A 21,872-nucleotide genomic window follows, 5' to 3' on the forward strand; every position below is an offset into this window, starting at 1 on the left:
TTTGTCTATCAAGCGGAAAAGTAAAAAAAACTTAGAGTCCACTCAAATTAAAAAAAAACGTTTGTCTATCATGTGAAAAAAAAACTAAGGGTCACCATATATATTCTTTTTTCATTTTTTTTAATTACTGGATAGGTTGATGATAAGAAAGAGATAGGTGAGAAACAAGTTCAATACTTTTACAAAACCTACTTCTTGAAAAAAAATAACTCATTAACGATAAAAATTTAATACAGAAAAAACATAACTATTAAACTTATTAAAACATTTAATTACCTATTAATACTAAATTTTGATTACAATGTCCATACCCACCAAAAGACACGAAAAGACATTTACTAACAAGCTATTGCTAAGCCTCACCAAATCCATTAGTTGTATGATAGTATACTAAACCAAAACAAACAACAATTATTACCAATATATTATCAACCCTATAAAGGCTTGAAGTTACATGATGGGTTCTTCCCACCTAAAATCAAAAACTTTTCTATATCATTTTGTTAAGTTTCTATTAATAATAAAGTATTTATACTTAGTTAGTAATTATTTATACGGTCGGTATTTAAAAACTATTATAGTGTTTGTACTTTCTCTGTTGTGGAATACTTGTTATAGTATCAAAATTATTGACACTGTTTATCATTCAAGCTTACCTTATATATTGTGGTTAATGTGTAAAACAAATATAGTCAAGTATAATCTTATTTGAATGGTCTAATTTCATACTTTCATAATATTAACATTTTATACATAATTTAATATACAAATGATCAAAATAACGCATTGAATTACTAAAAAAGTTAAATATAACAAGTACTCTCTCAGTTTTTTTTTTATTTGTCCACTTTAAGAGAAAGAAATTTCAATTCGATTTTTGAAGTATATACAGAAAATAAAATATATTCATGTGAGATTTTGTTAGATTCGTCTTGATGTAAAATTTTTTAATATATAATTTTTATAATTTTTTATGATACGTACTTAGAGATATTAAAGCTTAAAATTTGCTAAAAAATATATACAAAAGGTAAAGTGGACAAATAAAAAGAAACGACGAGAGTTTAATGAAACATAGGAAATAATAAATATATAAAAACCCATAATTAAAGTCTTAAAAAACTGTACATCCAAATCCGTAAATACAAAACCGAAAATACCAATTAACGATCAAGCAATGAACCCAATTAGATTAAAAAAAAAGAAAAATAGTGATGAAAATAAAACACTAACTTGAATTAAACACAAACTTTAATAGTTTACGCAAACATGTCTTTTAAGTCTTACCCTCTCCTATTCAGTTCAGATGTTCCATTTAATTGTGCATATTTGTTATTGTGTTATTTTTATCATTAAATCTTTAATTGTGTGTAATTAAAATATATAATATTTTGATATTATTAATTTTTTATTGAGATGCATTAACTAAATAGTATTAAAAGACAAATGGGATACTAATTTTGATGTAATAATTATATAAAACCACACCAAGTTGGAAGTATTGGAAAAAAAAAATTGTTAAAATTGGCTATAAATGATATTTATGAAGTACTCCTAGTTGCAAAATAAAATTAAAAAAAACTACTAAAAACATAATGCTAAAGTTAATCAAATAATCAGTTGACTTTTAGGAATGTTTTATTTTTTGAAACCAGTGATTGTTTTAATTTATATAAGAAACTTAAGTTTTCATTATTAAAATTTCGTATTTTTTTTAACCAATAGTTAAATAGTACTCTCTCCAATTTACAGAAAAGGGACACAATTTTTTTACACTATCCAACGCACTTATTAAAAGTAATAAGTAAATAATATAAAAAGTAAATGTCTCATTTTTTATGAATTGGGAGGAGGAGTATGTGTTTGACTACTTTTTTATGAACTAAAATTAAAATTTGTGACCATAAATTAAAAAAAAAAATGGTATACTTAAAATAACTTTGATAAAAAAAATACCTTATACATGGAATGAGGGAAGCCATAGAAATCATAGATAGTATCAACACGATCAACGGCATTAACTGTAGGCTCATATGTTTCCCAATGACCAGAAATTATAAGAACAGATTTAGGTTTTTGTTGAAATATTTGATGTGTCCAACTCTTCAAGAAATGCCTTGCTGGAAGCGAATCGTCGATTGCCAGCAGAGGCGAACCATGCGATATGTAAAAGGTCTCATTAATTCTTCCTGCGCTCATTCTTTTCTTTTTTGATTGTTTTGTTGAAATTGGAAAATTGAAACTTAAGCGATGGACAAAAATAGAAAATAAAAGGAGATGAAAATTAGGTTTATTTTGGGTGGATAAGCGAAGATAATTAAAAGACAAATAGTAGTTGACATATGAGCTTACCTACCCCTTCCTCTGGTTGGCGTTTCAAACTTCCATTCATTTCAACGTCCACTTTTTAAATATTGTTTTGCTTCATCTTTAAAGAAATTCTCCTACATACCACATTAAAAAAAATAGAATTTTTTAAAGAGTACATATATTTCATTAAATAATATGAAGAAAAAGTGAAGACCTAAACATTAAAAAAAAATAATAATAATATAAGAGAGTTATTGGAAATAAATATGATAACCACAACTATTAAAAACATTTTTATAAAATTAGTAGAAATAGTGTAGGAACAATAATCAATATAAAATATTAAAATGAAGATCAACACAGTTATTTTTGTCCAAATTTTGTGATATAAATATAAAGAAATTTTATGAAAACAACAAATGCAATAATCAAAATGACAAATAGGAACAACTTTAAGAGACAGAGGAAGTATAATTTGTTTCTTTCATTTGTATATTAAAGAGTTTATTTTTTATAAATCAATACTTTTCTTGAAAATAAGACAAAGTACAAATACAAAAAATAATATATATATATATATATATATATATATATATATATATATATATATATATATATATATATATATGTGTGTGTGTGTGTGTATATATATATATATGTGTGTGTGTGTGTATATATATATGTGTGTGTGTATATATATATATATATGTGTGTGTGTGTGTGTATATATATATATATATATATATACACACACACACACACACACACACATATATATATATATATATATATATATATATATATATATATATATATATATATATATATATATGAAATAAAAAATATGAAATAACAATTTGAATCTTCCATTTAATTATCCTAAATTTCCGATTCAATTTCTAATTCTTAATTTATTTAATTTCAAATTCTTGCCTGATTTCTTAAATTATTTCGTATTTGAAACGTTAAAATCTTATTATCTTTAAATATTATTTAAATAGTCCTAACATCTTAATTATTATTTTATACTAAGAAAATCTCAAAGCATTTAAATTAATTTATGTTTTTGCTAAATCTTTGCATTTAAAATTCTTATTCTTTAGCTAATTTAATTACGATTATTGTAACGATTTTAAAAAATATATTTAACTATTCTAATCTTCGTCATCATCATCATACATCAGTGTATCTCGCCCATAGAAAACTATGATCAGGGTTTGGGGAGGAAAAGAATGCGGCAACTCATACTCATAAAGGAGAGCACGAACAAAAAGTCCATCGACTCAAAAAAGATCAAGAGAGGTTCCTGCAATGAATAAGATTGAATGAAGGTGAAGCTAGCTCCGAAAGCATGTAAACCTAGTATATTTTTGATTATTAATTATAATTAAGTTTTTTAGCTAGTTTTACAACTAAACTTATACCTACCAAAATCTGATCATGGGTCCCAGCACCCTAACAAGCGGAAATATCAAACCTAAACTAGCGATATGACCACCTAAGAATCCTCCTTAGGAAGAAGGAACCCTAGTTGTTCCCATGAACTAAAAAAAAGAGAAAGACAAAGATTTCCTCAGAGGTCCCGAGGTAATCCTGAGAAGACCTTACCGAAGAGCAAAGGTACCAGTACCTGAAGAAAGCTACAATAGGAGTGATGACGTGTCATGTGATAGTTTTAGTCACATGCTAAAAGCTGCCACACTCACATAAGGCAAGGCACCACACCTATCTCGTATTTTATCACTGCAAACACACTAAGGGACAAAAAGACGGCCATAAAGTGGGAATCAATGAACCAGTAAGCCCTAAGTATGCTCTGAGAACATTCCACACCTTTTTGCTGGTCCCAAGAAAGATTCTGCCAACATAAAAGACTGAATTGCCATTAGGATTTTGAAAGTTCCTCGCACCCAATACTATAAATACACAGTGCCATGCACTATCAACGGTACAATAACTCTTAACAATTTGAGTATCTAGATATTCGAGCATTCTGAGCTATTTTGATATTCATTAAAAATGGATCTCATATCCACTAAAAAGCCTTAAGTCTTCTTCTTTAGAGCTAAAAAGCCCTAAGTCTTCTTCTCTAGAGCAAAAGGCCATCGAGCAGTCTAAGAGAAAGGTTAGGCAACCCTTCTTAGACACATACTGGATTTTATCATCGACGGAGGTTCTCCAGAGAACCCCTCTCCGGCCCTCGTTCGCTCTTTTGTGTAGGATAAGGTTCAAGGCATTCGATACCGCAACTCAGAATCTCCCCCAGCAGTTCATACTTACTGTGGACTCTAAAGATATCCTCTATAACCTTATTGAGCATGTCGCTTGTTCAACTCTCAGTAGGAACAAAACTAATCATAATTACCTAGATTTAGTCAAAAGTTAAGTTAAAACTATTCCAAGTTCAATCATGGCAATGCAACGGTAGGTTTTTTCTTCAAAAAAAGTTTATTAATTTTCAATGTAAGTTTCGATTGATGATTTTGATGAATTTCTGTATTAGTTTTTTCGACTTGAATCCGACTGATATAGAAATTGGTAGCAAATGGCGTCAGTTTGGTGGTTTGGATTCTTTTGACTTGGTATGGGAGTAAGCTTGTATGTATGAAAGATTTGAATAAAATAAGTTTTTTATAAAAAACATTTTCAAGTAAGTTTTGGGAAATTTCAACTCCAAAAAAAAACTTTATGTACGAACCTGAGCGTACGCTTGTTCATTGTTACTGACAGAGAGAATAAGAGAATAAAACATTACCATGACTTCATTCGCTATTGATAATATCTTCGCTATTAGGCTAGGAAACGAAAATACTTATTTTGGAAACTAAAATTTTCTGAAAATTATTTTAATAATTTGTATTTTGAAAAGCTTATTTTGTTCAATCTTTACTGTCTTTGTTGTTGGTGTTGTCCTCTGACTCCTCTCTATTAGTGGACTGTATGTTGCTTTTATTCTATTTTTTTTATTTTTTATTTTTATTTTTATTTTTAATTCCTTATCTTATCATCAAAACCTTTCATATTAGGTTTTAAAAATAAATAGTCCCTCATTCTACAAGTTTTGTTGAAATAATTGATGATGATAATATTGTGGTTAAATATATTACATGAAGATTATTTTTCTTATTTTCCTTTTTCTTTAAAAGTTTGTTAGTACTCTTGTACAGCTCATCTAGTTTGTTATTTTTCCTTTAGTTTGTTAGGCTCTCTTGTATATATAGTCTTTTTCCAGCTTTATTAATTTGTACTTTTTGTCATTACTTTTCTCCTTTTGCAGTAATAATACAGAGCTTCTTCTTAGTTTCTTTCATGAAAACTTTTCTATTTCTTCCTCTTTTAACATGGTATCAGCCTAAGATATCACTCGATCCTACATCTCTTTCTTCTTTTCTTTCTTTTTCTTTCTAAAGTTGACTCTACCCAAAACCTTGCTAGTATCACCTTATCTTCATCCCTCAGACCATGCCAGTGTAAAGCTTGTTTCTACCCCTTTGATGGCACCGAATATGCGGACTAGAAAAGGTTAATGATAATCGGCCAAACAGCAAAAAACAAGGTGAGTTTCATTGATGGCACAACACCTAAACCATCTTCTGGATCTGCAGACTGAACATGTTGGGAGCGATGCAACAACATGGTCATTGGCTGGATTATAGTTGCCCTTAAAAGAACCGTTGCCAAGAGCATTATGTACTATAATGATGCTCGCGAAATTCGGTGCGATTTAGAAAAAAGATATGGTAAATCTTCCTCTGCTCAACTCTACAGCCTACAAGAAGAGTTAGCCAATCTTAATCAAACCTCTTCCAAGACTATTGCGGACTACTTCACTAGAGTGAAGTCTCTTTGGGACGAGATCGATCACATCAATCCTTTGCCTACATGTGCATGTCGTGGTTGTTCTTGTGCCCTAACTAAATAGCTCTTGAAGATTCAACAAGATCAAAGGCTTATCCATTTCTTGATGAGACTCAACGATCAATTTCATCAGGTTCGTACTAATATCTTGATGATGTAAGATTTACCTACTATTCAAAGTGCTTATCGCATGCTTATGCAAGAAGAGAGACACAAGGACATCTGCAAGAATGTTTCCACACACCTGAACCCATGGCTTTACATCTGATAAGCGCAAATCTTATGACCACAACAAACATTCGGAAGGCAGTTTCAAGAGAGCTCATAATCAACACAGTGGCGTCACCAAAAAAAGCAACCAATATTTTTATGAGTATTGCAAAGTAAGGGGTCATTCTATTCAACATTGCTTTAAGCTTCACGAATATCCTGATGGCAAAGGCAAGAAGGTCGTTGCTCATATTCAAGCTGATAATACTGATATTGATGGCGATTGTGGAGGTACTGGTTTATCCTCTGAGCAACTGAACAATCTATTGGCCTTAATGAGCAACATTGTTGAACGAAGCTCATAATTCTAGATACTCAGTTCATCCTAGTGGAGACAAAATGTTTCAAGATTTGAAAGGCATGTTTTGGTGGTCGGGTATGAAAAAAAATATTGCAGAATTTGTTGCCAAGTGCTTAACGTGTCAAAAGGTTAAGAGTGAGCATAGGAGGCCAACTGGGTTACTATAACCTCTGGAAATTCCGGTATGGAAGGGGGACGACATTTCCATGGATTTTGTGTTGGGTTTGCCACGAACAAAATCCGGTAATGATACTCTTTGGGTTATCGTGGATAGACTTACTAAGTCGGCAAGGTTTATTCTAATGAACTGTAAGTGGGATATGGAACAACTTGCCCGTGCCTATATTAAGTACGTGATCCATATCACGGGATGCCTCGTACTATTGTTTCCGATCGGGATACTCGATATTTGTCACATTTCTGGAAATCACTACAGCAGGCTTTAGGGACCAACCTCCTTCATAGTACGTCTTTTCACCCAATGACTGATGGTTAGACAGAATGTGTCAATCAGGTACTGGAGGACATGTTGAGAGCAATAGCCATGGAATGGAAAGGTTCATGGGATGAACATTTGGATCTGGTAGAGTTCTCTTATAATAACAGTTATCAAGCTACGATTCAAATGACTTCGTTTGAAGCACTTTATGGTCGTAAGTGTCATATTCCTGTATGCTGGGATGATTTTACTGAATTTGTCACCTTAGGACCTGATATGCTTGTTCAAATGACTGAGCAAGTAAAGTTAATTCGCAAGAAAATGAAGGCAGCCCAGGATAGACAAAAATCGTACGGCGATCTCCGATGTCGGCCTGATAAATTTGAAGTGGGTGACAAGGTTCTACTTCGTGTGTCTCCAATGAAAGGAGTAGTTCACTTTGGTGCTCGTGGAAAGTTAAGCCCACGTTTCATAGGTCCTTATGACATTGTGGAGAAAGTAGGGAAGTTAGCCTATCGGTTAGCGTTGCCTAATGCTCTAGGTAAAGTGCACAACGTTTTTCACATTTCTCAGTTGAAACGTTTACGTCGTAGCCTCTTCTCATGTATTAGATCCAGAGTCGTTAGAACTTGATGAGAGCCTAACCTATGAGGAACAGCCTGTCCAGATATTGGATAAGAAGGTCCGTAGTACTCGTCGGAAGGATATCACCATGGTTAAAGTATTATGGTCCAATCATCGCTCACAAGAGGCAACCTGGGAGACGGAAGACTCCATGCGAGAGAAGTATCCTCACCTTTTCTCTCAGGTTAGTAAGTTACGGGGACGTAACTTCGTTAAGGGGGGTAGAAGGCGATAGGATTTTCGCGTGATTCATGTTTTTGGGTTGTTTTGTGTATGTGTGTGTAGTGATTAACTTCGTTTTACTTGTTTTGTGGTTATGTGTGAACTTATTTCGTGTTATGATAAGTTGTGGTTTTGGGGTCAAAACCTTTTTAAGGGGGTAGTCTGTAACACTCAGATATTTTCCCGATATTTTTTTCCCCGATATATTAAATAATTTACTAGTAATATTATTTCAATATAAATATATTTTATTTATTATTGGGCTTGGTCATGAGATTTCAATCCTTTTTGGCAATTAGAATTATTTTGGGCCCAAACTTTTCCTTAACCCATCATTTATTTTCAAAAATTAAAAAAAATATTAAAAAAAAATAATAATAGAAGGAAAATGGCAAGAGTTGACCGGCCCTTTGGGGACTCTTGGTGGAGTTTGTAACTCCCTTAGAGTAATGAAAGATCAAGGCATTAATCCCATATAATTAACCTTTCTTAATTCCTTAATCATTTTTCACTTTTGCATTCTTTCATTTCTAAAGTTTCCAAGAAAAAAAAAATCCTCTCAAAATTCCTCATAATCCACAAGCCTAACTCCATTACCCTTCATCATTTGGTGTTTTTCCTTTACAATTGTAAGTATAATTCTTAATCTATGTTGATTCTTAAGTTTTAATTTAAAATTCTATGATTATTATATGTTTTATCTTATAATTCATGTTTAATTTATGATTTAAAATTTCATGTATGATTTTGGGATGTATTTTTCTATCTAAATTGATGTAGGATGCTTTTAGGGTTTTTAGATATGCATAAATGTGAAGAATAAGATTGGTTTGTGTGATGGGTGATTTTGAAATTTATATATAAATATGAATGTTCATGTAAAAAAATGTGTGTGTGGTTTTTTTTATATTTGGTGGAAAAGATATTTATTTTATTGACTAATATGAGAAATTTATAATTTTTGCTAAAAAAAAAACATACATATATATACAAATATGTATAAAGAAATTATTGTTGAACAATGAATTTAATCTCAAAGATGGTTCATAAGAATTATATAAATTTGGTCATTGATTTAATAGGCAGTGTATCATTTGGAATTCATTTGTTGATGAATTTTGGCAAATCCCGTAGGGTTAGAAAAATGGTTAAAAAAAAAAGTGTTTTTGGGGCACTTTTTGGCTGGAAAACAGGTTAAAAATACTTAGAGTACATTATAAATTATGAAAATTGGTATCTGAGGGTTTAGACGCCTTCCGGACGCAACGGTGAAGTTGGAGTTTCAATTTGACAGTGTTAACATACTGTTCTGGACAGAATACTAAATTTGAATTTTATTTAATGTTATGTTGTGATGAAGTATGTTGTGTGATCATGAATTGATTGCAAGAGTGGCTTGATGTTAGATGTGTGTGTGTGCGCTTTGATTGTGGTTTGAGAAAGTGTGAATATGTGCTTATTTCCGTATGTACGATTGAATCATGTAGGAAGTCGATTCATGACAGGAAGTTGATAAGTACATTTAAGATTTGCTTTTGCTTTCTTAAGGTACGTACATGCAGTAAAACTTTGTATATCGTGGGTTGGTTGTTAAGAAGGAATGATAATAATAATATATTGAATAAAGTATGAAGATGATGTTATGCTCTCTTATTCAAAAGATATGATTTCAATAACTTGATCAGTGGAGGTAGTATGACCTCACTAACTTTAAAATAGATGTAATATGATGTCGATTGGTGGAAAGAATTTTACTCGCAGTTTATGGGGGCATTATGAGCCACCGCGGGGGTATGCATACTTAACCATAGGCACCAAAGTAAGGCGTGTTGCCTATGGTAGAGACTTGCTTAGGGGTTAGCTCCCCCTAATGTATTGTCTCAGTCTTGAAGTTGGGGTTTGGTCCGGCAGTGTGGCCGGGAAAGTACAGCAGTATGGCCGACTAATTCAATGAATCATTTTGACATTTATTAAAAGTAAATATTGAACTGTAACCGACGTATGGTAGGTTGTTATATTGTTTTATGTTATAACGTTAATATTATAAGATATGATTTGTTGACGTGTACCTTTGATCTTAACGATCCTGCGATGATGTTGTTTTTCCTAGCAGGGTTAATAACTAGCAGTGAGTTAAGTTGCAGGCTGGGGAGTGAGGATTACACATAAAGAATAAAACAGATAGAGTACGGAATGATTGTGATTTTGAATTTTATTAGCTTTCAGGAAATGGATTTGTTTAAGAGGCGACTTCGCTCTCGAGATGTATTCCTTGGACATTTGGTTTCATTTCTTTTATCCGCTACTAAGACTATAACATCACTAAATATTCTATAATGACTCTATTAGAACTCAATCCGCAAGTTTTAACTTTAAAAATTTCGTTTTCTCATCCCTTTATGACATCTTGGTTTAACTCGGGTCCTGCTTAGTTTTCTTTTAAAATATAAAATATTTCTTTTCACGATCCGAGTTTTTCCGGGATGTTACAGCTACACTTACTCCGAAAGCTAGACTATTAAACTTTACTACTAGCCATGATATGACAAAAGAAATAAAGTTGTTGCACTTGAAGCATGGTCATGTCCCTTTCCCAAGATTAAAGCTCCTTCATCCACATCTTGCTACTTCCAATATTAAAGAATGTTTGATTTGTACAATCTGTCCACTTGCATGCCAAGGCCTATTACCTTTTACTCATAGTGAGATTAAATCAACTAAGCCTTTTGAACTGTTGCATCTAGATTTATGGGGCCCCTATGTAAAGGCTACTCACAATGGATGTAATATGTTTTTGACTATTGTGGATGATTTTACTAGGACAACTTAGTTGTATCTTTTGAAATACAAAAGCCAATGTGTGACTTTTCTACAAAATTTCTTGTTGTATGTGGAAAACCAATTTCATGCTCATGTGAAAACTATACCTAGTGACAATGCTAAGGAATTATGCGAAGGTGATGTAGTACAATTATTCCTTGCCAAAGGTATTCATCATCAAAAGAGTTGCACCCAAACGCCCCAACAAAACGGGGTGGTTGAGTGCAAGCACAAACACCTTCTTGAGGTAGCTCGAGCCTTATCTTTCCAATCTAATTCACCCATCACTTTTTGGGGAGAAGCTGTCTATTGTGCCACACATTTGATCAATCGTATGCCTTTGAAATCTCTAGGCAACTTAACACCCTATGAAAAACTTTACAATACTAAGCTTGATAATAGCTTTTTAAAAGCGTAAGATTGTTTATGCTTTGTGTCTACTTTAAAGTAAGGAAGAAAGAAGTTCCAAGCAAGGGCAGATCCTTGCATTTTCATTGGCTACCCTTTTGCCAACAAAGCCTACAAAGTCTATAATTTGAAAATAAAAGCCTTTCATGTTTCCAGGGACATTATATTTCATGAAAATATCTTTCCCTATCATCTTACACCTAATCAACCTACCCCTCCTTTACCCTTCTACCTACCTGCCCCTACTCTCTTTTCCCATAATACTTCCACTTTTTATACCCCACCTATACCCCCAACTCCTCCTGACATTGTCCCTTCAACCTCCCTCACACCCACTGATTCTTTACCCCTCTCGGACGCTCCACAAGACCCCATAAACCACCCTCATACTTACAACAATATATTTGCAATGTTGTTTCTTCCTTTCCTTCTAATATTTTACCCATTACTGAACCTCACAACTACAAGACTGCTATCAAAAATCTGTGTTGGGTTAAGGCTATGGAAACAGAATTGAATGCCCTCATACTCAACAATACTTGGGATCTTGTCCCTCTTCCTCTAGGTAAGAAATTTTTTGGTTGTCGATGGGTGTATAAAAGTAAGCTTCGGACTGATGGTTCTTTAAAAAGATACAAGGCTAGGCTTGTGGCCAAGGGTTATACACAAGAATTTGGTGTTGACTACCAAGAAACTTTTTCTCCTATTGTTCGCATGACAACTATCCGAACAATCATTGCATTGGTTGTTCATAGGCATTGGCCTCTTTACCAACTGGATGTTAACAACGCCTTCTTGTACGGTGATCTTTATGAAGAAGTTTACATGAAACTTCCAGAGGGTCTTCAAGCTGATCCTGGTCTCGTCTGTAAACTCAAGAAATCGCTTTATGGCCTTAAACAATCATCTCATCAGTGGTTTGCAAAACTCATTACTGAGTTGAGGAAAGTGCTTATAGGCAAAAATAAAGAATCCACTACAGTTGGGGGATGGGCACTCCAAATTATTCTTTTCAGCAATGAAAGCTAGATATCATCATAATAGGATTTGTCACTTGTATGATACAAGAGGGAAAAAGCTGCTTGAACATCCTGACACATCAAGGGTTTATCCAATCCAAGAACGATTATTCTCTCTTCGTTAAACGCAGTGCCACTTCCATCACTATAGCCACGGTTTATGTGGATGATATAATCTTAACTGGAGATGATCTTTCTTGTATTCAGAAGTTAAAAGCTCATTTTCAATGGGTCTTTAGCATTAAAGATCTTGGACATCTAACATTCTTCATTGGTATGGAAGTCACTTATGTTTCAGACGACATTATGTTATCTCAGGGACGCTTCACTTCTGATATTGTTACTGATTCTGGTTTGCATTCACCAAAACGGGTTGTCACACCCCTTCCTGTGCATCTCAAGCTTCAAAGTGGTGATTCTCCATTGTATTCCAATCCCACTCTTTATCGTAGCCTCATTGCGAAGTTAAATTTCCTTACGCACACTCGTCCCCATTTGTGCTATGTTGTACAAGTATTAAGCTAGTTCATGCAAAATCCCATTGATGCTCATTATTTTGCTCTTGTCCATACTATCTCTTATGTTGCTCATTCTCTAGATCAAGGCATTCTTCTTAAGGGTTCTGATGCTCTTCACCTACATGCCTATTCGGACTCCGATTGGGGTGCATGTATTGATACTCGACGGTCTGTTACGAGCTATGTTCTTTTATTTGGTAATTCACCAATAAGTTGGAAGTAAAAAAAACAGCCCACAGTCTCCAAGTCGTCTTCCGAAGCTGAATATAGGGCTTTATCCGCAGCTGCCTCTAAAATTACATGGCTTGTTCGCCTTTTAGATGAACCGAGTGTTTCTAATCTCAAGCCTATCACTTTATTTTGTGACAATAAGTCCGCCATCCAGATTGCTCATAATCCATTCCTCCATGATCGCACTAAACATATCGTTATTGATTATCATTTTACGAGTGAGAAGGTCCTTGAAGGTCTACTACGACTTGTCTATGTACCTACCACTAAGCAGCTTGCTGATTTGTTTACTAAGATACTCCCATCTACAGTATCCAGACCATTGCTCTCCAAACTTGGTCTTGTTGAAACCCCTGGGGGGTGTTGACATAATTAATGATGATAGTGCTGCGATTCAATATATTACTGCTAATACACACCTTCTGCATGGTTTCATTACATGAAGATTATTTTTCTTATCTTCCTTTTTTTTAAAAGTTTGTTAGTACTTTTGCATAGCTCATCTAGTTTGTTATTTTTCCTTTAGTTTGTTAGGCTCTCTTGTATATATAACCTTTTTCCAGCTTTATTGATTTGTACATTTTCTCATTACTTTTCTCCTTTCATGACTACTTTTCTATTCTTCCTCTTTTAATAAGTTTCATATTTAAGAAAATCTGTTTTTGATTTTTAGTATAACAAAAATGAGTGGACAAAAGAAATATGCGAACGACATTAAAAAAAATTTGGTTTGAATGAGATTAAAAAAAGTGTTATCATATCTAAAATTGAAATATCCAATTGAAAAGATAAACCAAATTAAATTATGTCGAATTAACCGAAATGAAAGAAAAACAAGTTATGAAAACATTTTTTTAATGAATTTCAGTATTATTTTTTACTAAATTTGGATTTTTAATAAAAGATTTTCATCTTAAATTTTAGTATTACTAGATTGTCGATAAAAATCATTCCAAGTTCGGATGAATGATTTTTAGTGAACGTATTCTTGAATGATTTTGAAAATTTGAATTTGGATTATTGAATGTATTCTTGAATGATTTATTTTTCTAGAAAATTTGGTGTACAATTGTTTTCTTAAATGCATCAGTATTACTATTGTTTTGATGAAAATTTGGATTAATGACTTTCTTTAATACATTACTCTTAATCTATGATTTTGATACTATAACTAATGTATCAGTATCACTATTGTTTTTATGAAAATTTGGATTGATGATTCTATTCAATGTATTATTATATATTTATGATTTTAATACCATTAATGATTTTGTTTCGCTAAAAGCTTGTATAGCTCATTTTACATTTGAGAAAATTTAAAAAAAAAGATTTTATTTTTTCATTTAGCTTAGGGCCCAAAGAACATCCGAACCAACAGAGTAACAGTATTATAGCTCTGTTATATTGAGAATGATATCTTAATAACTTAACGTATAATACAGTTAAAGAATACTATGGTGTCAAACAATATATTAATACATACTTTCATTTTTTAAAAATTTTTTTTTATTTTGTAAGTGTACTCATGTTTAGGCATTGATCCGATTCAACTCACTGTCATTCATCATGGGTGGCTACATTTTGCAGGACTTTTATTTTCATGTTTTAATTCAGGCCGCAACTACAATTTATTTATACTATTGAGGACTTAGTTGCATTTTTATTTCTTGACGTATTTGATGATCATAATATACTTTTATTTCTACTATGTATTCTGGAGCTAACAATACATATTTCACTTTCTATTCTGATGCAATATTATCTTTTGTCATAAAACAAATTTTTTTTCCGCGTTTTAAAAGTTCGGCATTTTAAGAATTCTGCATCATTGTAAACATAAATAATTAATGTTAGTTTGTATCGAGACTGTTGCTCCTAAAAAAACTTTTAACAAGCAATTGAAAAATTAAACAACTCTAAGAAAAATATGAGAAAATCAATACAAAAACAAAAAACAAAAAAAAAATCAAACACTTTTATTAAAAAAAAAAGAATCACTTTTTAAGCATAAAACAGAACAGTACTAATAATGATTCAAATTTTAAAAACATAACACAACAATAATAAACAAACAGTAGAAAAGTACTTCTGTACATGCTCAAAAACATTAACATAGAAATAAATCATTGAAATAGAAAAATAAATGAACTGAAATACCAAAATAAACATCAACAATATCGAATGATTAAGATGATACAAGAACAGTGTGGTACCAGGGTTAAACTCAGCTTGAAACAAATTTGTAGGATCCATAAGACATGGTACCATGATCCCAGCTGTTATGAATCAGCTCGGCTTTCCAATTTTCGCCAGCGGCTCCCATTGCCACATGTAATGGATAGAAGTGTTCTGGCCATGGATGTGCCAACTTCCAATTGGGTGCTTTACTTTCACATTTATTCACCTCTTCATAACTGAAAATTATATACCAAATGTTAAGCAGATACATTTCAGACCATAGAAAAAATCATGGATGTTATAGTGTGGTAACTGATAACAGTCACGATGTTTCGGATGCAACACCTTTTAAACATAATACTCTTCAAAGAAAGATAATAATGACCAATACGTTAGAATAACAACTTAAAATGGATGTTACAACATGATTTTGAATCACGGTTACTTGGTTAGGTAACGGGGTTTTGTAGTTGGGTAAACTCAAAATCCATTATAGCCTCATATTTAACTTACTCCATTTTTGTGTTAAGAAAAGAAAACATTAGCAGTAACGCAAATTTGCCCAAAGTGATTCCCATTCCTAACATTTAAAAACATTACGGAAGACAAATTAAATGCGGTAAGCTATAACTTCATACAAAGAAATTTGTGCATTTAACAAGCACATGATTATTTATTAAACAATTTTAACAAGTGGATTTTCAAGTCCAGAATGCTGAAAAGAAAGGAAATACCTTCCATTTGTCAGGGCAGTTTCAAGCCAATGATCAAAATCTGCAGCCCATGGAGCGACACCATCATAATAATGGGGAGTGTTATTTGAAGGGTGTGTTGCACTTCCAGAACCAATAATGAGGACACCTTCCTCCTTCAGAGGAGCCAAGGCTCGTCCCAGCTTATAATGGTACATGCCATCCAAGTGTGATTGCACTGAGAGCTGACACACAGGAATGTCAGCATTAGGATACATGAGCATCAAAGGCACCCATGCACCATGATCAAGTCCTCGTTTCTTGTCAACATTTACACTTTTGAATCCTGAGGCTGTAAGAAGTTCTTGTACTCTTTGTGCCAAATCCGGAGATCCAGGAGCTGGGTATTTGAACTGTTAGCCAAAGAAAAAAAACAAGTCATAATTCCTTCTTTAAGCTCTTTTGCACTCTATAAAGCATCTCACTAGTTATGTAGCACTGGATATTTCTAACCCACAAACAACAAGTTAATAATGTTGTTCTATGTAGTACAGTCTACTTGGAAATTCACTCAAATGCATTTATCTATTAAGATATGTATACCAAACCAATATATTGCCCCCATGAACTTCGACTTAGTGTGCTTGGATTGCAAGTTAGAGAAAATTGGGGGGGGGGGGGGGGGGGAATGCAAGGAGTGCATTAGCATTTTCCTTTGATATGTTCAAGTTTCAACATTGAATTTGAAGGGATTTTGTTTACTTGAAGAGAAAGGAAACAACTATCTCTAAATACATGCAGAAAATGGATATTTGTAGTTCCCTTATTTTCCCTTGTAGTTCCCTTATTTTTCCTCCAACCTCCCTCATCCAAAGTCGAAAATGTTGGATGTGGTCATTAACTCAATCTTTTTGCAAAAGTAAAAGTTGGCGCTTCATGTTTACTCTGGAGTATGGTTCTTTAGTTACATGGCCTATGCTTGTGTGGAATATGGATTTGAGCTATGAGTTAAAAAGTGTGTCTTCTTATGGAACTCAAGTAAGATCGAGGGTTCTTGTTGTGGAATCTTAACACATCAACATTCATGGTTTATCAAGTTGTCAACTGTGTAGAGTTCCCTTATCTCTAGGTTTGTAGTTCTTCTTACGCCAAGAAGAAGGTGGAGGTTGGTAGCGGTATTACTCTTGTTGAGGTTGACGGGGATGATATGATGGTACAAGTGCACCTATTTTAAGTGGAGTCGTTCCTTTATATACCTTAAACGAATGGTCATCACATTCATGAGAGAATATGGTGGATTACGCTTTTAGCATGGTAATTGTGGTTGGTATTATAGAGGTGGAAGAGATAACTCCTTTTCATGGGACTCAAACATTGTTCGAGGTATATGAGGTTGAAGAGGGTTTTGTGATGAAGTTAAGATGGCAATGGTACTCGGCATTGCATTCATGAGTGACCACAAGGCGTGGATTCACAAGGTAGATCAATATCTCATCTTTGGCTCTTTGACATCTCATGATAAACACATCATGATCATGTCATCTTTGTTGGGGGTAATTATTGATTACTTCTTGTTTGATGATGTGGTTGGTGTAGGGATTTTCGATGTAGGTGGAGGCCTTGGTGATCGTCAATCAGAGACAAAACATGTTATGTGTTTTGGTGGTGTGGCTAGCAGTTTTAGAAAGGGTTTGCTTGAGGCGACGAGCAGGTGCACTCAGAAAGCTACATTTATGGTTATGATGGGAAGCAATGAGATTGATCAATGACATGTCAACTTGGTTGGTAAGTGATCATTCTTGGGATGTGAATCTTATGTGTAGACACAAAATGGTCATTCATAGTAAGTTGTTGCACTTTCAAGATTTTGTAGCTTGTGGGTTGGTGGTCTAGGGTAGATTGTGTGCTTCTATGTGTTGAAGAGGCTTATGGTTGGACTTGTGGTTGTCTTTGATTAAGGTTGGGTTTAAGCTTAGCTCAAGCTCATTTACTTCGATTTTATTGGTCGTGGTTTTCACTCCCTTTAACGAAGGTGCACCCCTTTGAGGTGGCTGCATCCTTGATTGTATGGGTATTTAAGAACATCCTTTTAAATGGAGTTATTTTTAGGAAGATGCTTGTTTGATTGATGTAGTGTCCTGACAATTTTGAAATTTATTTGTCAAGGTGGAGATCTATTGGATGTGGCTCATAATTTCATTCTTTAATTTGGTAAAGTGATGAACTTGAGTATGGGATGTCATGTGCCAAATACTACATAGGTATGGAATTGCCTGGCCACTAAATGTGTTGCACTCATTTTGCAACATCCGAAAACAAGGGAGCATTTTCTTTGCACGAGATTTATTTCCCATTGTCAACCCTTGTATAAATGCCACTCCTTGCCCACGATATCACATATAATACATTGAGGCCCTTGGAATCATCAAGTGGGAAGATTAATCTAGTTAGAGAGAAAGAGCCACAAATTAGAGTTTAGTAGTAGAGAAAATTTGGGGTGGTCGAATTTCTCTTAGAAATCCAATTGTGAGTGATTCCATTTATTTATAGTCTTTCAATTGTTTAGGTGCGGTTTTATACTCCAAGATCCATTTGATCTTGGAATTTTCCTCGCCTCTTAACTTGTATTCTTTCTTTGTTCTTGCATTTTGAAAGAGAATGACTCGGACCCAATAAAAGGTAGAACTATGGTAAGAAGATGAGTAGAAAAACAGAGTATGAACAATCAAACAACAACAATCAACAAACAATGTGTTTATAAGGTATCTAATGATACCTCCCCCTCAAACCAAAACAATACACTAATGACAAACCAAAACACACTTGAGAACAAGCTCTCAAGATAGTGAATCCATTCAACAATGGATATCACACACAATCTAATACAAAAAAGAAGAGACTCTCTTGGTTCTCAAACCCTAGCCTTTCTAATGTGTGTTAGCCTCACCACATACTCTCTAATCTGATTTAGGCCTTTATATATAGCCTACAATGCAATAGAGAATCCCTAAGACAATGGGCCTTGAAGCCCAAGCAAATGAAACAAAAACAGAAAACGCGCGTCAGGGCCTGCTGGGCCTTGCTCGACCCGAGCAGGCTGGCTCGACCAGTCGAGCGTCTTCACAGAAGCCCCTGGTTCAATGCTGCAGTTTGGCTCGACCGAGCCCATCATTCTCGACCACTCACGCCATCTTCAAAGCCTTCCCATCTTCGTTCCTTGCCTTTGTTCTTCAACGCACCCTCATCACGGCACTCCGAAGACCCTCCACATAAGGGTGATTTGGTGCTTGCTCTAACAATTGATTTTTTTTCTACTACTTTGTTGTTCTTCAATCCTCATATTTGAGTTTTGCTCTAACACAAACTCTAAACACACTATTATAGTAGTGAATAAATAGTGCTTCAAATAAGCAAAGAAGATACTGCAGCTACATTAATGTTCTATTTTATGCCCTTCATCCTCCATTATTTCCACCTCTCATTACATCCTATTGACCTACTTTTGAGAGCTTGCTAAAACAATTTACATAATCATGATGCTGATGTATGAAGAACAACAAAATGAATGATGTATAGACTATAAAGAACCAAAAAACCAAGTAATGTTACTACCCACTACAATATACCATATCATTACCCTAATCCCAACGGACAGTCGGACAAGTATGTGTAGATGAACTAGGCAATAGGCCCTGCTTGAGGGAGCAAAGGATCATTGTTGAGGGGCAGAATGTTCAAGTATTTGCTGCTTAGAAAAACTTCAAAAAACTGCTCCAGCTAGCTTAAGTGTGCTCGGGGGAGCATCCCTGTTTTTCCGAGGGCATTTGCCAAACATACACCCTATGTAAAGTGGTTTGCTAGCTAACCTCATACACAATTACACACCATAGACACTCAAACACATCCAAACCCTAAGAACTCTCTTTCTCCATCGTAATCTCTTTAAGACTTTGTTTTAAACAACAAATTCTCAATTCTTATTCTCAAACATGATCAAAGAAACACCGCTAAGATGGACGTATCCCTAATTGAGTGAACTCATTAAATCTTCATGCGATTATTATGCACTTATTTTGCTTTTTTAATTTCTCCAACATTGTTTGCTAGCTTTCTAAGTTAATTGCGAAGGCTTCCTGCCACTGATTCTGTTCTTGTTCAAGCTTTCACAAAATTGTTCTTCATTGGAAAACCAAAAAGTTCATTAATAGAGGACCACCGATAACCTAAAATACACAGGATTCAATCTAAGGCCATGGGCTATGGTATCTCTACTCAAAACCTATACGATGGTGCGATATATTGAAGACCTCTATATATGAACAGCATTTAATATCTGAGCTTGTCGATATACAGAAAATACTAAATTTAATATTGAAATATGAATAGGGAGAGAGAGAAAGACCTGGTACATGGGAGCAGGGAAGCCATAGAAATCATAGATGGTATCATTGATATCCACAGCATTAACAGAAGGGAAATCAGTTTCCCAGTGAGCAGAAATGACAAGAATTGCTTTGGGTTTCTTGAAATAGATTTTATCCCTCCAACTTTCTAGAAATTTCCTTGCTGGTTTCGACGCTTCAATTGTCATTCTAGGGGTTCCATGGGAGATGAAGAAGGTTTCTTTGATGATTTCTTGACTACCCATTTTGCATTTCGAGGTATTAATTGGAAATTTGACTACCCTAGAAAGACGTGTTCATTCGTTTTATGCATTGATTTTGGTTCATTGTTTTAAGGTCATTTCAAAATCAAATTTTATATTTATATTGATTTTTATATAATTATAAATTTAATTTAAAATTAAGTTAAATTAAATTTTAAATTTAAGATTAAGTTAAATTTTATTCAATATTTTTGAAATTGAAAAAAAAAACATAAGGAGGAGATGGATCCATTAAATCATGAAAAATCCCATATGAATTGACATGTTTTACTGCCTGTATTCAATACATTTGCAATATGCCAATTTTATACTTTCTTCGTCTCAAAATACTTGTATCAAACATATGTTTAGGCGATTCAATGCGTTTGTTGGATCGTTTATTTTCGGAGTTATATATAATTAGTCATTATTAAAATTTAATATTATGAAAAATATGCAACGACGAATAAAATAAGATCTCACATGACTATGTTTTTTTCTTGTATGATAGCCGAAATATGCAAATTACCTTGAAATGATAAATAGTACAAAAATTTATTTGGTGCAAGTAATATGAAACGGAGAAAATACTACCTCTTTGTCCCATAGCAAAAGATTGAAGTTGATAAACAACCGTCTATTATGAAAAAATATTTGTATATAAAATAAAAAAATTAATTACATATACGAGTGAAAATTAGTGAAAGATTTTAGATTGAAAATAAAAACGTAATGAATCTTATATTAGGGTGCCATGTGACAAGACTGTTCAATTAATTCTTAATATGCTCTACAAATATAAAAATACGTGCAATATGCACCGAGTTTGATAGTATTAAACAACATAGAAATATAAATTTTTAAAAAAATATGCAATTATATATTATTGTTACAATATTTTCAAATAAAATGTAATACTAATCACTATAAAAGTTTTATTATTTAAATTAATATTATTTTCTAAAGTTATTCCATTTGTCAGTATTCTAATTGTTGGATAAATGGTCATTTAAAGCCTTTTCCAACAACCTTTTTTCATTCATGCAAGAGTTATTTAATTTTTCCAACTCTTTTTTCATTCGTTGTGTGAATTAATCTTATTAACATAACTTTATATTTTTTGACCATGCTTTATGAAGGTTGAAAGAGTTGTTCGGAAATCCCTATAAATAGATGATGTTTGCACAAGAGTGTTATTTGTGCAAGAGTGTTATTTGCTCCACACCTCAATTAGTGAGTGTACATTGCTTTTAATAGGTGTGTTAACCTTGGGTAAGTCCTCTCTATTTACACTTAGAATAGTCGGAAAATAACTTTCTTAATACAACGACAAGTTC

The 21,872-nt window shown here is 33.3% G+C and overlaps 2 protein-coding genes across 3 annotated transcripts in view; both read right to left on the reverse strand.

Moving 5' to 3' along the window:
* The window catches only part of LOC130796813 (extradiol ring-cleavage dioxygenase), a 7,025-nt gene extending 4,682 nt beyond the window's left edge, over window positions 1-2,343 (reverse strand). Inside the window, exon 1 of the mRNA XM_057659209.1 lies at window positions 1,957-2,343. Coding sequence (XP_057515192.1) covers window positions 1,957-2,199 — 243 coding nt within the window. The 5' untranslated portion in view covers window positions 2,200-2,343. The remainder of the gene's footprint in view (window positions 1-1,956) is intronic.
* LOC130796812 (4,5-DOPA dioxygenase extradiol-like) overlaps window positions 1-20,624 on the reverse strand; it is a 21,050-nt gene extending 426 nt beyond the window's left edge. Inside the window, exons 1-4 of one of the 2 annotated variants that reach the window (XR_009038761.1) lie at window positions 20,293-20,624; window positions 15,933-16,303; window positions 15,234-15,434; window positions 2,353-2,444 (exon numbers count right to left, since the gene is read on the reverse strand). Coding sequence is in view for 1 of the 2 variants with exons in the window: in XM_057659208.1 (XP_057515191.1) it covers window positions 15,245-15,434; window positions 15,933-16,303; window positions 20,293-20,538 (807 nt within the window). In the remaining variant the exon portion in view is untranslated. Of the gene's footprint in view, window positions 1-2,352; window positions 2,445-15,018; window positions 15,435-15,932; window positions 16,304-20,292 lie in introns of those variants that run through there. The other variant, XM_057659208.1, reaches the window with a different exon arrangement.
* Window positions 20,625-21,872: the final 1,248 nt, after the last annotated feature.

This window comes from Amaranthus tricolor, chromosome 12 (assembly GCF_026212465.1).
Source record: "Amaranthus tricolor cultivar Red isolate AtriRed21 chromosome 12, ASM2621246v1, whole genome shotgun sequence".
Taxonomy (NCBI): domain Eukaryota; kingdom Viridiplantae; phylum Streptophyta; class Magnoliopsida; order Caryophyllales; family Amaranthaceae; genus Amaranthus; species Amaranthus tricolor.